Below are 14,394 nucleotides of genomic sequence, written 5' to 3'. Positions count from 1 at the left end.
CAAAGTAGTTCAATCATGGCAATACAAGCAGTACAGGACAAATAAATTAAATTAAATAAATATAAAATGCACACACACACACACACACACACACACACTGCCAAAATACAAGAAGGCTGCAAGAACAAAAACAAACAAACAAAAAAGGTAAAATACAGTAACAAGTGTCTTCATTTTTTTCAGATTACCTATTAAAATTTGCACTGGGCATACACCTGATTGGGAAGTTTTAACGTTTCTTGTCCAGGCGCAGACATAATCAGCATTTTTCATATTGCCCATTCACAGTTGCATTGAGTAAGCACCTGGTAAGGAAGTTTTCATTTATGAAACATTACACGCTTGAAGTCCGTAAGCAGGCAAAATTAGTACTATGCATACTCCGTACATTTCTAGAATCCTTTCCCGACATACATTGCGTGTCCAATATGGAGGAACTGACAGTAGAGGTCCGTGGCTCCAACGGAGCATATTACAAGGTAAATATTCATAGCTAGCCTGACTAACACTTTTGGAAATTGGTATGGTTAGAACTGTAACACATAAACAGCTAAGGACATCGGTCCCGACACTATCTAGCGATGTGTCGTGGGTAAAAAACGGCTAATGTGAAAGAAAACTGATTTGACGTTTGCCCAAAAATGTCTGAACGTCGCTCGTCTAGCTAACGTTAGCTAGCTAACTATTCTAGGTATACTTGTGTGGCTAGTTGGCTATCTATATCCTTATGAATTCAACTGGGTTAGCTAGCTTGCTCTAGCGAACCCATTCCATTTCATTTTACCTACTCTGTGAGTCGATAAAGAAATAATAAACATACACTGCCTTTGTTTTGGCCAACTTAAAAAGCGAACAAACCTCTTTGTTGTCATGTCGCTGGCCTAGCTAGCGAGCTAATGGGATACGGCATTGTAGTTTGGTGCTTGTTTTGCTTTCTGACGCTAACTAATGTCAGTTAACTTACCGAAATAATTTATTACTTGATGTTGGACAGTGGTTTACATCCCAAACTATGTTTCACTTTTCGAACGTATGGTTTTAGCCAATGTTTGCAACCAGTAAGCTAAAATACAATACGAATATGTTTTGTAAGTTCCCTGAAAAGTTAGCTATCCAGCTAGCAAGTTTGCTAGCTTGCCAGCTATGACTTTTTATGGAAATGAGCTAACGTTACGTTGTCAACAAGCTAACTTACAGTAATAATAGCAGCCAGGCAAGAGTATGTAGCCTGCTATTATGAAAGAGCAATCGACGAAGATCAAACTTCAATACGTCGCATTTTAAAATATTGGAACATTGCCTCGCTGGGTTAGCTAACCGAAATTGCAGAAATCTCGCTTGAAAAGTGTATGACATAAATGTATGAAAAAGTGCATGAAATAAAGTTGTACTTAGAATGTACATATCAGAAGTAACGTTAACTTGGAGACGTGAACAATAATGACTATGGTTGCTGTACTGGTTATGAAAGCGATGCGTCAGGTGATGTAAAAGAAACAGAAAGTGTTCAGTTTCGTGTTCATTTTAAACGTATGATGTGCGCATCGTCACGTGTCTCTTCCCCAAAACACGATCGTATTGGGTGTTCTGTCCTGTTTTTGGTAATGTACGTTTTTATGTCTGGTTTTAAGCGTCGTAAATCCTGTTTTCGACGCCACGAACCCCATATACATCAAGTAAATCTCATTATTTTTGATATTTTGCTTTGAATGTGAGTTCGTAGGCGGCTTCTGAGCAAGCACAGCCATTTAATGGTAAAATTACATCGTAAATGAATCGGCCAAAAATCACTCATTTGAGAGAGAGAAGCGTTTAGTGATTGGAAATGTAGTGAGTTGAAGCTATTATGCCAGCATTGTATCATCCTGAAGTTATTCCCAGAATGCATCTCGGCATGTCAGCTGCTCACTGTCAATCTCCAGCTGTCGTCAGGTTCAGCAGATAGTTTGGACGCCAGGGCTATTTTTGAATCGTTGGCTAACAGATAACCACTCTCACTGAGACTCCGCTACTATTTTATCACACAGCAGACAGGTTTTCCGTTTCCCCTCCTGTATGCGAAGTTATTAATGGACGTTGCTGCATCTTGCAAACTAACTGTAAAAAAAGTCAACAGTGAAAAAAGTGAAGTCATTTTGAGATATCACAGAATTCATCCTGTTTGGTGTCACACTAGAGTTATTTTTTCACATCCTAAAAAGAATTTAAACCCCCAACGAAATTGGCAGGGAAGTGGTAATTATATAATGTGAAAGAAGCTCATTTAATGGTTTTGTTTTGCATGAATGCATATCATTGTCTATAGGCATATGGTGCACATTGAGCACTTGTACACTCTCAGAATTATACTTGGTTTGTTTTCCGTGTAAGTAGCTGACATGAATGTTCTTTGTCTGATTAGACTTTGATGTATTACTTAGGGTGAGGCTGGCCTTATAACAGTTGCCACTATTGTGTAATTAACTTGTAATTAATTGTTTATGTTAAATTGCTTTTCTTTTTCCTGGTAAACAATCTGCTATATAAGTTACAGCTGGTACGAGGGGGGATGCTCATCTTCATTTAACTCGCTCTCGTGTAAAAATGTTGCATCACACAGTGCATTTCCGCTTTTGCATTGGCCTTCAGTACTGAAAAGCCTGAAAAATGTAAAAATAAATAAATAAATGGGATCATTAAAGGAAAACATCTTTTGTCTTTTGCTCCTTTCGACAGATTTTCATTGCACTGAAAATGACAGGCTTGTTCGGACATTAAATGTGTCATTGATTGTTTCTGAATTGTGAAAGGTCAATTTTTTGTGTTGCAGGGGTTTGTCAAAGATGTCCATGATGACTCTCTCACCATTGTCTTCGAAAATAAGTAAGTGTAACATTACCATTTGTAGTGACTAAAAATAAACAACAAAAACAAAACCTAGCCTATAGTTAGTCACCAGGTCAGCAGATGGTAACCAACCTGAATTCTGGATTTGTTAAACTTTTATTGACAGTTGCCTACATTTTAGTGAAATGAATGATGATCTGGAAGATTTCAGTGTCTTGTTTTAGGCGACTTCTTGGTGAGGCACCATTGGGTTTGGGCTGGGAATAGTGATTAGCACCAGTGATGACAATGAGAAATGTGAGACCTTCCACTGTCCACATGCCATACGAACTCCCCAGTGTCAGGACTGTTGTTCCCAATAATTAGCAGACATATCACACGCCAAAACTTGGCTCCAGAACCAGGTAATGTTATTTTATAGGTATAAAATGAACAGCTAGAATACTTTACTGGCCTAACAGTGTACACATTCATATTTCTTTGTGACGCAGAAAATACCGTTTTATTTTATTTTGTTTTATTTTATTTTGAAGCTGGCAACCCGAGCGACAGGTTCCTTTCAGCGATGTGCGGTTACCTCCCCCGTCCGATGCCAAAAAGGACATCGGAGAAGGGGAAGAGGTGGAGGTGAGCACTGTTCTACAACTCAAAACGAAAAAAAGTCTCCATGACTAATACGAGAATATTACCGGAACTTATTGTCATTGTTGTTATTATAAATGTTTATAATAATTTTGCACCTTTAATGCATTCAAGCTTGAGTTCTGTACACATTTCAGGAAGAATCAGGGCCTGATTTCTGTTAGAAGGTTGATCTCTCTCTTTCTCTCTCTCTCTCCCTCCCTCCATCTCTGTCTCCACCACAGATTTACTCCAGAGCCAATGAACAGGAGCCGTGCGGCTGGTGGCTGGCCAAAGTGAGGATGATGAAGGGCGATGTACGTAAGCCTCCTCCCGTGCCCCGGAGCTCTCCGTAGCTCGCGGCGCGACGCTAAGCTACACGGTGGTAGCGGAAAGCGGCGTGCTAACACTCACGATTCCTCTGCCCCCCCCCCCGTGTCTCCCCCTCGCAGTTCTACGTGATCGAGTATGCCGCCTGCGACGCCACGTACAACGAGATCGTCACCTTCGAGCGCCTCCGGCCCGTCAACCTCAACAAGGCCGTCACCAGGAGCACCTTCTTCAAGTGCACCGTCGCCGTCCCCGACGACCTGAAGCCGGCGTACGTACGCCGCTGCTAATTATAATCAAACGATTCAATAAGAGTTAAAGCGTGAATAGCGAATTATTCTTTTTTTTTTTTTTGAATGGTCGGAGTCCCAGTTTATAATAACTAAGTTCGCCCTATCGTTTTTAGGTGTGAACACGAACAAGCGCACAAAGACTTCAAAAAGGCGGTGGGAGCCTGCAGGATCGTCTACAGCCCGGAAACGAGCAAATTAGTCGTGCTGGTGAGGCCCTGTCTGCTTTCTTAGCCGCCATGATGAATCAGCGTGTTATAGATGGAAGCTTTTTTTTCGAAAGCATACTATGCAGGATTTTTACCTTAAAAATATTATAGAATAACCATGCTCAGTCATATCTATGATGCGCTGGCAATTTGTTTTTGCACACGTTAGCCCAATCTGTGCTTCTCTGCCTGTATTTGTTCTTCAAAAATATGTTCGGGACATTTCTGGGCATGATTTTCTTTTCTGCGTATGGAGGGGTGGGAGTGGCTACAGAGCCTGTGGGATGGGATCAGGTCTCAGTGGAGCGTTTGTGGCTAGCAAGCTTCTGCAATGGCAGAGATGGCTTTGGATAAAAGCGCTATGTAAATTCAGATGAAGAAGCGCAGGTACAGCGAAGCAAAATGGCCAGCCCACAGGGCTCGTTCAAAAACCAGAGTCAACCTTGGAATGTCGTGTCCTTGATGACGACGGCTATTGGAAAAACAGACATAAAAACAAAAACGGCTTAAAAATGGATATAAAATATATAAATGAAGGTGAGTGGCCAGGATTGAGGACAGAGGAAGTTACTTCTTAGATTGCAAACACAGGATCACAGCAAGCTTAAAAATCCTGCATAATATGCCTTTAATGCATGCAATAAAATGTAAAAAAATATTTTTTGTGTTGACGCTTAGTCGAAAAACGAGGCGACAGTGAAGAGGGTCGCCATCCTGAGCGACATGCACCTGCGCAGCATTCGCACCAAGCTGATGCTCGTGTCCAGAAACGAGGAGGCCAACAAGCACCTGGAGGTAAGGGACGCCGCTCTCGTGCTTTCTCTGGCCGAACGACGGCCTTGCGTCTCCCCCTGGCCCACGTCTCGCTGCAGATGCCGGTTTAGCGTTGCCCCTCCACTCGACTCGTGATTGGCTCTCTCTCTTCACGTGCGCTGTGGTGCGAGAGAGGTTTGCGCCGTTTCCTGCAAAAAACCTCAGAGAGCTCTATATCTGGCTCACGCCGCCTCGTCCAGAAGTCGATTTATGCGGCGTAAATTTCCAGGCCAGGCAGGGCATTCTCCAGTTTATGACCTTAGAGCAGCCTGAAACCCCAGCGGGCCTGAAACCCCAGCGGGCCTGAAACCCCAGCGGGCCTGAAACCCCAGCGGGCCTGAAACCCCAGCGGGCCTGAAACCCCAGTGGGCCTGAAACCCCCGTGTCGTTCAACGCCCCCAGAACACAAAGCAGCTGGCGTCCGCCTTCCAAGAGGAGTTCTTCGTCAGGGAGGACCTGATGGGCCTGGCCATCGGCAGCCATGGCAGCAACATTCAGCAGGCCAGGAAGGTGCCGGGGGTCACGGCCATCGAGCTCGACGAGGACCGGGGAACTTTCCGGATTTACGGAGAGGTGAGAGGAGGAAGCCATTCTTCTTCTTCTTCTTCAAGAAGACGGGGTTGGAGGGTGGGGAGGCTCTGAATGTTATATCTGGTTTTTTTTCTCTCCCCCCTCTTCCATCCAGAGTGCTGAAGCCGTACAGAAGGCGAGGAGTTACCTCGAGTTCATCGAGGACTCTGTGCAGATCCCCAGGAACCTGGTCGGTAGGTGGACGCTTCGCACTTAAATAACAGGAAAAGCTGCAGGTTTGGGAAGCCTCACCGGTGTTGTGTTCTGTGATGTTTGCATCGCAGGCAAGGTGAAGTGTTGTTTACTGTGACGTTTTGCAGGCAAGGTGAAGTGTTGTTTACTGTGACGTTTTGCAGGCAAGGTGAAGTGTTGTGTTCTGTGACGTTTTGCAGGCAAGGTGAAGTGTTGTTTACTGTGACGTTTTGCAGGCAAGGTGAAGTGTTGTTTACTGTGACGTTTTGCAGGCAAGGTGAAGTGTTGTTTACTGTGACGTTTTGCAGGCAAGGTGAAGTGTTGTTTACTGTGACGTTTTGCAGGCAAGGTGAAGTGTTGTTTACTGTGACGTTTTGCAGGCAAGGTGAAGTGTTGTTTACTGTGACGTTTTGCAGGCAAGGTGAAGTGTTGTTTACTGTGACGTTTTGCAGGCAAGGTGATTGGCAAGAACGGAAAGGTCATCCAGGAGATTGTGGATAAATCCGGGGTGGTTCGCGTTCGCATCGAAGGTGACAAGGACAACAAACTCCCTCGACAAGAAGTAAGCCCTTACTTTCCTGATTTAGGCCGAACAAGCCTTTCCCAACAAACAACAAACTCCCTCGACAAGAAGTAAGCCCTTACTTTCCTGATTTAGGCTGAACAAGCCTTTCCCAAAATTTGTATCTTGAACATGGAGAGTTTTTACACTTTTATGTAACTTTTTAGTTTTTTTTTTTAACCTATTTGGAAAATATACATACAGTGTGTTCACATTGATATACTGAAGGCTTTTGTGTTGTTGGGAGGAAGAAACGTCTGTTTGGATGACACTGTTTTTCACCCATAATAACATTTTTGTTATTTTGAAAATTTTGACACAGGGAATGGTTCCCTTCACGTTTGTCGGCACGAAGGAGAGCATCGGGAACGTCCAGGTTCTCCTCGAGTACCACATCGCCTACCTGAATGTAAGCAGACTGCCTCGCGTTGCCTACCAGAGCTGGGTCAAATATGCGTACTCAAAACTAACATTTTCACTTATATTTCCAAGAAATAATAATTCTTAAAACTCTCAAGTTGAGCAAGTGTCAATTCCCATGCCATTGTGTCCCAGTGAAAAAAGTTCACTGACTGTAAACGACTTCAGTAAATATGTAGCAGTATAAAGGAATTTAATGTAAATAATGTAAGTTGTACAAGTTTATCTGGATTAGAGAATCTACTGACTGCTGTAATTCTGTAATGACTAAACTAAGAAAAAGGTGCTGTCGTGACAGAATAATTTTTTTTTCTCTCCAGAAGTAGATGTTTTAAAAATGTGTCCGTAATCTGCAGGAATTTTAGTGGCGTCTAAAGGGCTTCAGGCGTTTCAAATGATCGTCAAAAAGATGACGAGTGACGGGCACTCCTATTTTTGAAAGCTAAAAGGCCTTTATGAGGTTGACGTGGTTTTCGGACAGGTTAAAAAAAAAAACAGTATAGCGTGGCCTCCAGCCTTGGTCAGGGTGTAAGGTGCTGTACGGAATGAGACGTTTTATGCCCTCTCGAGCAAGTGACACAGGTGGCATGGTGATAAACCGTACTGGTTTTTAACCTTTTTAAAAAATAATAATTACCATGGCAACCAAATTAAGGCCCTTTTACCCTTTCATAATAGGATCGCCTTTCATTTACTTGCTTTCTTGCTTTTTTTTTTTTTTTGATGACTCCCGTGCCACCTCCTCCCCTGTAGTTCACATGCTTGTGTGAGCCGAGTCAGTTGCTAGGCTTAGCGTTAGCGGCCCTAACGCACGATCTCGCCAGGTAGGCCATCCTGGCCAGAGAGTGACCTCATCGCTTCCAAAAACCACGTTCTAGCCTGTCACCTGTCTACAGCAGGGCTGCCCAGACCTGTGCCTGGAGATCTACCACCCACTAGGTTTTCATTCCAAACCTAACAGAGCACACCTCATTCCACAGCTAGATCAGGGCTGCCCAACCCTGTTTTTGGAGATCTACCAACCAGTCGGTTTTCACTCCTACCCTAACAAAGCACACACCTCATTCAACAGCTAGAGCAGGGCTGCCCAGCCCAGTTCCTGGAGATCCACCATCCTGTTTGTTTTCTCTCCAAGCCTAACAAAGCCACTCTCGTTCGACAGCTAGAGCAGGGCTGCCCAACCCTGTTCCTGGAGACAAACTGTCCAGTGCATTTTCACTCCAACCCTAAAAGTGCACACCGCATTCTACAGCTGGAGCTCTCGTGGAGCTGCCAAGTAGTAGAATCACAGTGTTTCCCATAGAACATTTTTATAAGTGGGTGGTGGTGTTTGCACTGGTGAGAGCCTACATTAAAAAAAATTCCCTGAGGTGATTAACTAAAGAGAGCAGTCTCGTCCAGAGTCAACGGCGACACCAGCTCTTCGGTGCGCACACAGCTCAGGGAAAAAGAGGTGATATATAGAAAAGATGGTCATTCCTGGTCCTTGCAGAACTATGCGTACGCTCCGTGTATTGGATGCTGAAGCAGCTGTGGCCACCTCCACGGACCAGCTCTTACGAAGAACGCTGAATTTAAAACCAAAGTTCTGCTGTCCACCGTGATCTTTACTTAACTTTACTTAATTTTACACGATCTTTACTTAACTCTAGTATGTTTCTTTTGCACCTCTGCACCCTGAACTAATGCACTTGTTGTACGTCGCTCTGGATAAGAGCGTCTGCTAAATGCCTTTAATGTAATGTAATGTGATCCGGTGAACACCATAACCAGCCATGACATCCAAGCTATCCACAGCAACTACAGTGTCCTGGATGGGTTTATTATGATATAAACAGTCGCATTTTGTGGACGAAATAACAATTGGAGAGCTACAGATTATTCTCTTGAAAATCTACAATTCTATGCAACAGTAACGTGAACTGTTGTTGCACATAACCCCAGTAAACTAGGAACTGTTCATGGGGGGGGGGGCGGGTGGTGACTGGCGGTAGGGGAAATGCTGACTCAGGTGTGCCAAATTAGGATTGAAATGAAAACCTACAGGACGGTAGATTTCCAGGAACAGCGTTGGGCTGCCCTGGTCTAGGGGCCAGTGTGTCTGGGAGGGGGGGGTGGTCCTGAGGCCCTCGTGTCTGGGTGGGATATAACTCAGTGTCTGTGTACCTGCCCTGACCGCACGCGGCTGGTCTGTCCCGGCGCAGGAGGTGGAGCAGCTGCGTCTGGAGCGGCTGCAGATCGACGAGCAGCTCCGGCAGATCGGCATGGGGCTACGGCCCTCGTCCGGACGTCCCGCCGACAAGGAGAAGGGCTACGCCACGGACGAGAGCGCCCCGGGCCCCGCCCTGCGCGGGAGCCGGTCCTACACCGGGCGGGGCCGCGGCCGCCGGGGGCCCAACTACACCTCCGGCTACGGTAAAGCCCCGCCCACCGACACGAAAACCCCGCCCACTGACACTAAAGGTCCCACCCACTGACACTAAGCCCCGCCCACAGACACTAAGCCATGCCTACGACACTAAATCCCTGGCCACTCACACTAAAGCCATGGCCACCAGCTTCCGACACACTAAAGCCCCGCCCACAGACACTAAAGCCCTGCCCACTGACACTAAAGCTCTGCCCACCAGCTCCCGACACACTAAAGCCCCGCCCACAACACTAAAGCCCCGCCCACTGACACTAAAGCCACACCCACAGACACTAAAGCCACACCCACAGACACTAAAGCCCTGCCCACAGAGTCTCAACACATTAAAGCCCCAGAAGTACCTGTGTATAATATTTATTTTTCTACAAAAAGATTTTTCTGGGAAAATTCTGCACCAGTGTTTTCCAAGAATTTTTCAGGTATATTTTTTACCCAGTTCTGGTCTGGTCAAACACTGTAGCATTTGACTAAAGTGCATTTTAACCTATAAATGATCAATGTTACCAATTGGATCCCCTTAGAAACAGCCCTTTTTTTGTACTAATAATGACAAATTTGACCTAAATGGGTTTATGCAGTCACATGTCAGTTTTAGTGTGGGAATAATTCTCTTTGATTCTCCCAATTCCAAGAACTGCGGTCAGAATTCACAATAATGCAATTATGAAAGAAAATGGGGGCAATCTGCGCGGCTTTATGAGAGTTTTCAGGTTTTTCCAAAAACGGCTCGCACATTTAGCGCGAGGGAACTTAGCTCCGCGCGGCGCGCGTTAGCGGTCAGCTGAGGCCGAGCTGACGGCTGCGTTTCCACGGCGATGACAGGCACGAACTCGGAGCAGTCCAACGCCTCGGAGACGGACTCGGAGCGCAAGGACGAGCTGAGCGACTGGTCGCTGGCCGGGGAGGAGCCGGAGAGGGGGCCCCGGCAGATGAGGGACAGCCGGAGGCGACCCGGCACGGGACGGGGGGGCCGCGGAGGGCTCAGCGGCCGGGGGCGAGGGGCAGCGAGGGGGGGCTCCTCCTCCTCCATCAGCGCAGGTACCGTCTAAACGCAGCAGCCCCGTTTCACACTGCAGGAACAGCCTGTCCTGGGCCCTGTCTCACACTGCAGCGCTGCTGAGTTACCTGGGTAACTGCACTGAGTAAAACCCAGAACCCTCCCAAATCTGAAACATGTGAAAAGAGCTGTTCCGGGTTTTACTCAGCACAGTGATCCAGCTGACCGAGTAATCCTGCTTCACAATACAGGGCCCAGGGCCTGCGTCCAGAGAGCATTTCAGAGCAGGAGTGCTGATCCAGTTTTGTACTTTCTCATAATGGAAAAGAATAGGAAGCAGCCAGGGGAAGACTGACCCTAGATCAGCACTCGTGCTCTCAGATGCTTTTCAAATCCAGGCCCTGGCTCGGGGGTCTTTAAATCCAACCCGAGTTTAGCTGTTCAGCCGACAGCCCTTCGCCCCTAAACGTGTCGTTACCCCCCTGGGCAGTGCTGAGGGACCCGGACAGGAACCCCTACAGCGTGCTGGACAACACCGAGACGGACCAGACCGCGGACACGGACGCCAGCGACTCGCAGCTCAACACCAGCCGCCGCCGCCGGTCCCGCCGCCGCCGCACCGACGAGGACGCCACGCTGATCGACGGCCTGAGCGAGTCCGACAACGGCTCGCTGAGCGAGAACGGCATCGGTAACCGCCGCCGCCGCATACGCCCCACGGGCGAGCTCCGGCCCCCCGCCTAGGCCCAGTCCCGCCCCCCCCCCTCCGCCTGGCCCAGTCCGGCCCCCCCTCCACCGGTGAAGGGTCTTCAGAACCTCCCCCCCTTTCTGCAGGCCATTTGGGAGAAGGCAGCCTTTTATCCCAGTGATGGCAGAACGAGGTCTTGTGACATCATAACGGATGGAGCTACCATCATAATTTGAACCAATCACTGTTCTGTTGTGAAGCTGAAAACCCTTTTGATTGGCTTAACCAGGTCAGTGATTGACAGCTAATTATAGCTCCTACCCATCATTGGTGTCTGCATACCACATTCTCCCATCATCAGTGTGAGGGTGGGGGGGCCACTGGTATTTCTCTCCAGCTGTCAGCAGTCAAGCTTTCGGTGTGAGCCAATCACACCCAAGTCCGTTAAAGGCCTGAAAATCTGTATTTTCTGATCAATTGGGAAAACTAGGGGAACGTTGGGAAAACTTTGGAAGTGTTGGGAAAACTTGGGAATTGTCACATTCCAGTCCCAGCTTCCCGGCAGGCTGTCTAGTGAGAGGCGGATGTCTGCAACGTTCTCACTTTCTGTAGATGATCTGGAGGCGAAACCCCAGCGGCGTAACCGTAGCCGCCGCCGCCGGTTCCAGCCGCCCGAGGAGAGGCAGCCAGGTAACACGCAGAGCATCATGGGATTGCGTGCGTTTGAGAAAACCAGCATGGTGGCATGTGCCGTCTCACGCCCTGAGGTTTTATTGGACCTGCTGCCCTGAAGCACTGCTCTGTTCTAACCTGGGAGGTCTGGTACTTTCTGAGTGAAGAGACTTGTGTCTGGTGCCGTTTTTAGATCATTTTAGGTTATTATTTGTCTTGGGGTTCACAGTGCAACTCTGCATTTAGGATTGAGATGGGAGGCATTCCAGGCTAGGTTTTGTGCACCACAAAAGAAACGTTTTATAATAGTATGGATTAATTTTGTTTATTACGTTGGTTTGAATCTGTTGGACACTCTTTTACTTTTAATCACAGCACGGGATAAAAGACAAAACCAGCTGTGTGGTCCTTTTAGTTCATTAATGGTGGAAAATGTTCACAATTAAATTCATTCTGCCACTGGAATTGTGGGGGAAATGGTCATATGTTAGGTGGCACCAATTTGGATGGAGTATAAATCTTAGCATTTAATCATCAATGTTTACAGATGCATCCAGGGTATCAAATTTACAGTGGAGAATTCAGATCTTATATTTTGATTTTAGCTAACTGCATTTGGTCTTTAACCCATCTTTATATATTAATCAGCTTAATACACTTTTTGGAATACAGTGTGATACTTATTGTTTTACTTTGACGTGAATTATGACTTCTAAGGTGCATGCAGAGGAACACTAACTTTCAGAACTGGCAGCATGTCTGGATTTTCCCCAAGTTCTGTGCGTAACTTCTAGCTCCAGGAGAGTAAAGGGTGAGTCTTGGGCTTGGTATTTACGAAACGGTGAAATAGTTTTTGCTTCCTGTGTTTTTCAGTTACGGTGGCTGATTACATATCGCGTGCCGAATCGCAGAGCAGACAGAGGAACGTTAAGGACCTGAAGAAGAACAAGAAAGAGCTGGTGAGTCTTTAGAGCTGGTGAGTCTTTAGAGTTGGTAAGTCTTCAGACTCTTTAGAGCTGGTGAGTCTTTAGAGTTGGTAAGTCTTCAGAGTCTTTAGACTCTTTAGAGCTGGTGAGTCTTTAAGAGTAGTTTTGCTGGTGTCTGGGCGGGGAGCATGACTGGTCCGTGGGGAGTAAAGTGCATTGTAAAGCTGTGTGCTTACCCGGGTGTTCCCCCTCGTCCTCTCCAGGGGCAGGTGGAGTTCATAGAGGAACACGGCCCCTCGGCCGCGACCAGCAACGGTCCCGCCAGCCAAGGAGAGGAACTGGAGAAATCGCCGGACGTCGCCGCGGAGACCGCCGCCAAATCCGAGTACCGGGAGGAGGGAACCCCGGCGGCTGTGCTCAACGGGGTCTCCTAAAGGCTCGCTCTCCGTACGAAAAACCATAACTTCTACATTTACAATAGTGCTTGTACAAGCTTGCCAAAGACAGACGTGTGGACTTCCAGATTCTTTATCGCACTTTTTCAGTTCCTTCCTATTGGAACCCAAGAGGGGACGGATCCAGAATTTAAAAAAAAAAAAAAAAATTTAAAAAAAAACCGAACAGAAGTATAAGTACAAAAAAGTTACACCTAGTATGTGTGTTCCGAGTACATGATCAGATGTTGTGCCTTCAGAGAGTAGATTCAACATTAAAGTTGGTTGGCCGTAGAAAACATAACTTTTGTCAGACAAAATGGTGGCGGGGGAAATCCCAGACATCCTAATATTTGTTATGAAGAACGTTAGCGGCTTTTGTTACGTTTTAATATGCAACCACTTCTTCATACGAGGAAAAAAACCCTAGAAAATGCAGTCTGAACGGAAAAAAAAAATTGCACTGAATTGTTACTTTCCCATTAGAGTAATGTTAGTCTGGAAACTGGTCTGTTCTCTTTGTTGTCCTTTTTTTTTAATGCTGTCAAGAAAAAGAAAAAAAAAAAAAAAAAAAAACCTGCAGAAAACTGGAGGATTGGATTTTTGCTTCTTTCATCTGCGGGGGCACTGGATCGATAATGGCGGAAACGTTCGCAAAAACGGGCTTTTTTTTGGTTTATTTATTTTTAAAATGTACAGTATTTAAAGAAATGAAGCTGTTCTTTTAAACACTAAACTGGCAGAAAGTGTTTCAATGCAGGTGTAATTTGGACTACTGAAAGATCAATTTCCAGATTTTGTTTGTTCTGTAAACTACATATGTTAGTCCGTATGGGTTTTTTTTTTTTTTTTTTTTAAATGATCATTTTGGTTGTTTGATGTGCAATATGTTTTGTATGCCGGTAGTTCTTAAATAAAACTTGATCTTCCATATTCTGTTGAATGTCATTCAGACTAACAAATAAATACAGAATAGCACACGTATTTCCACTTGAAATAAAAAGGACATAAGCCTGTTTTAATTGGTTCCTATCCCTGGCCTTTCTTCCCCACCAATGTTTTCCTAACAAAAGCACAGCCGGAAAAACAACACTAGTAACAGAACACAGGAACGGACCAGCAGCAAAAAGCATTAGCCCTGATCTTACTGTTGACACCAGAGTTATAGACCTTTGACTAGAAGCAAAGCATGCTTAACAAACATGGGAATACCCAAATCAGTGAAAGCCCTCAGGAAATCTAAAGTACTTTGTGAGAAACCATGAATGATTCTGCATGAATCTGGAATTACAGTGCAGGTTTCAGTGAAGATTGATAGGCTAATGCTGCCATCTAAACAAACCAAGTTTAAAATTAATGATTCAACGCTATTTTGTGTGCTTCTCTTACCTTAACTGTGTTAACAGCAGGACT

The 14,394-nt window shown here is 45.8% G+C and overlaps 1 protein-coding gene across 4 annotated transcripts; it reads left to right on the top strand.

Annotated features, from left to right (window-relative positions):
• The first annotated feature begins 346 nt into the window (after positions 1-346).
• On the top strand, positions 347-14,003 carry fxr1 (fragile X mental retardation, autosomal homolog 1). 4 transcript variants are annotated; one of them, XM_035413084.1, is made up of 17 exons: positions 347-479; positions 2,810-2,862; positions 3,360-3,453; positions 3,693-3,764; positions 3,900-4,048; positions 4,184-4,277; positions 4,955-5,071; positions 5,492-5,662; positions 5,775-5,853; positions 6,304-6,413; positions 6,736-6,822; positions 9,038-9,248; positions 10,087-10,302; positions 10,752-10,952; positions 11,562-11,639; positions 12,495-12,580; positions 12,811-14,003. In XM_035413084.1, the coding sequence occupies exons 1-17, from the start codon at positions 429-431 to the stop codon at positions 12,979-12,981; spliced, it is 2,040 nt and encodes a 679-aa protein (XP_035268975.1). In that variant the 5' UTR covers positions 347-428; the 3' UTR covers positions 12,982-14,003. The 4 variants fall into 4 exon arrangements, with proteins under 4 accessions (XP_035268975.1, XP_035268974.1, XP_035268977.1 ...); XM_035413083.1 differs by having other exon boundaries at positions 6,730-6,822; XM_035413086.1 differs by lacking the exon at positions 11,562-11,639.
• The last annotated feature ends 391 nt before the right edge of the window (positions 14,004-14,394 follow it).

Source organism: Anguilla anguilla, chromosome 4 (genome assembly GCF_013347855.1).
Source record: "Anguilla anguilla isolate fAngAng1 chromosome 4, fAngAng1.pri, whole genome shotgun sequence".
In the NCBI taxonomy this organism is placed as follows: domain Eukaryota; kingdom Metazoa; phylum Chordata; class Actinopteri; order Anguilliformes; family Anguillidae; genus Anguilla; species Anguilla anguilla.
This window is presented reverse-complemented; position numbering and strand designations above follow the sequence as displayed.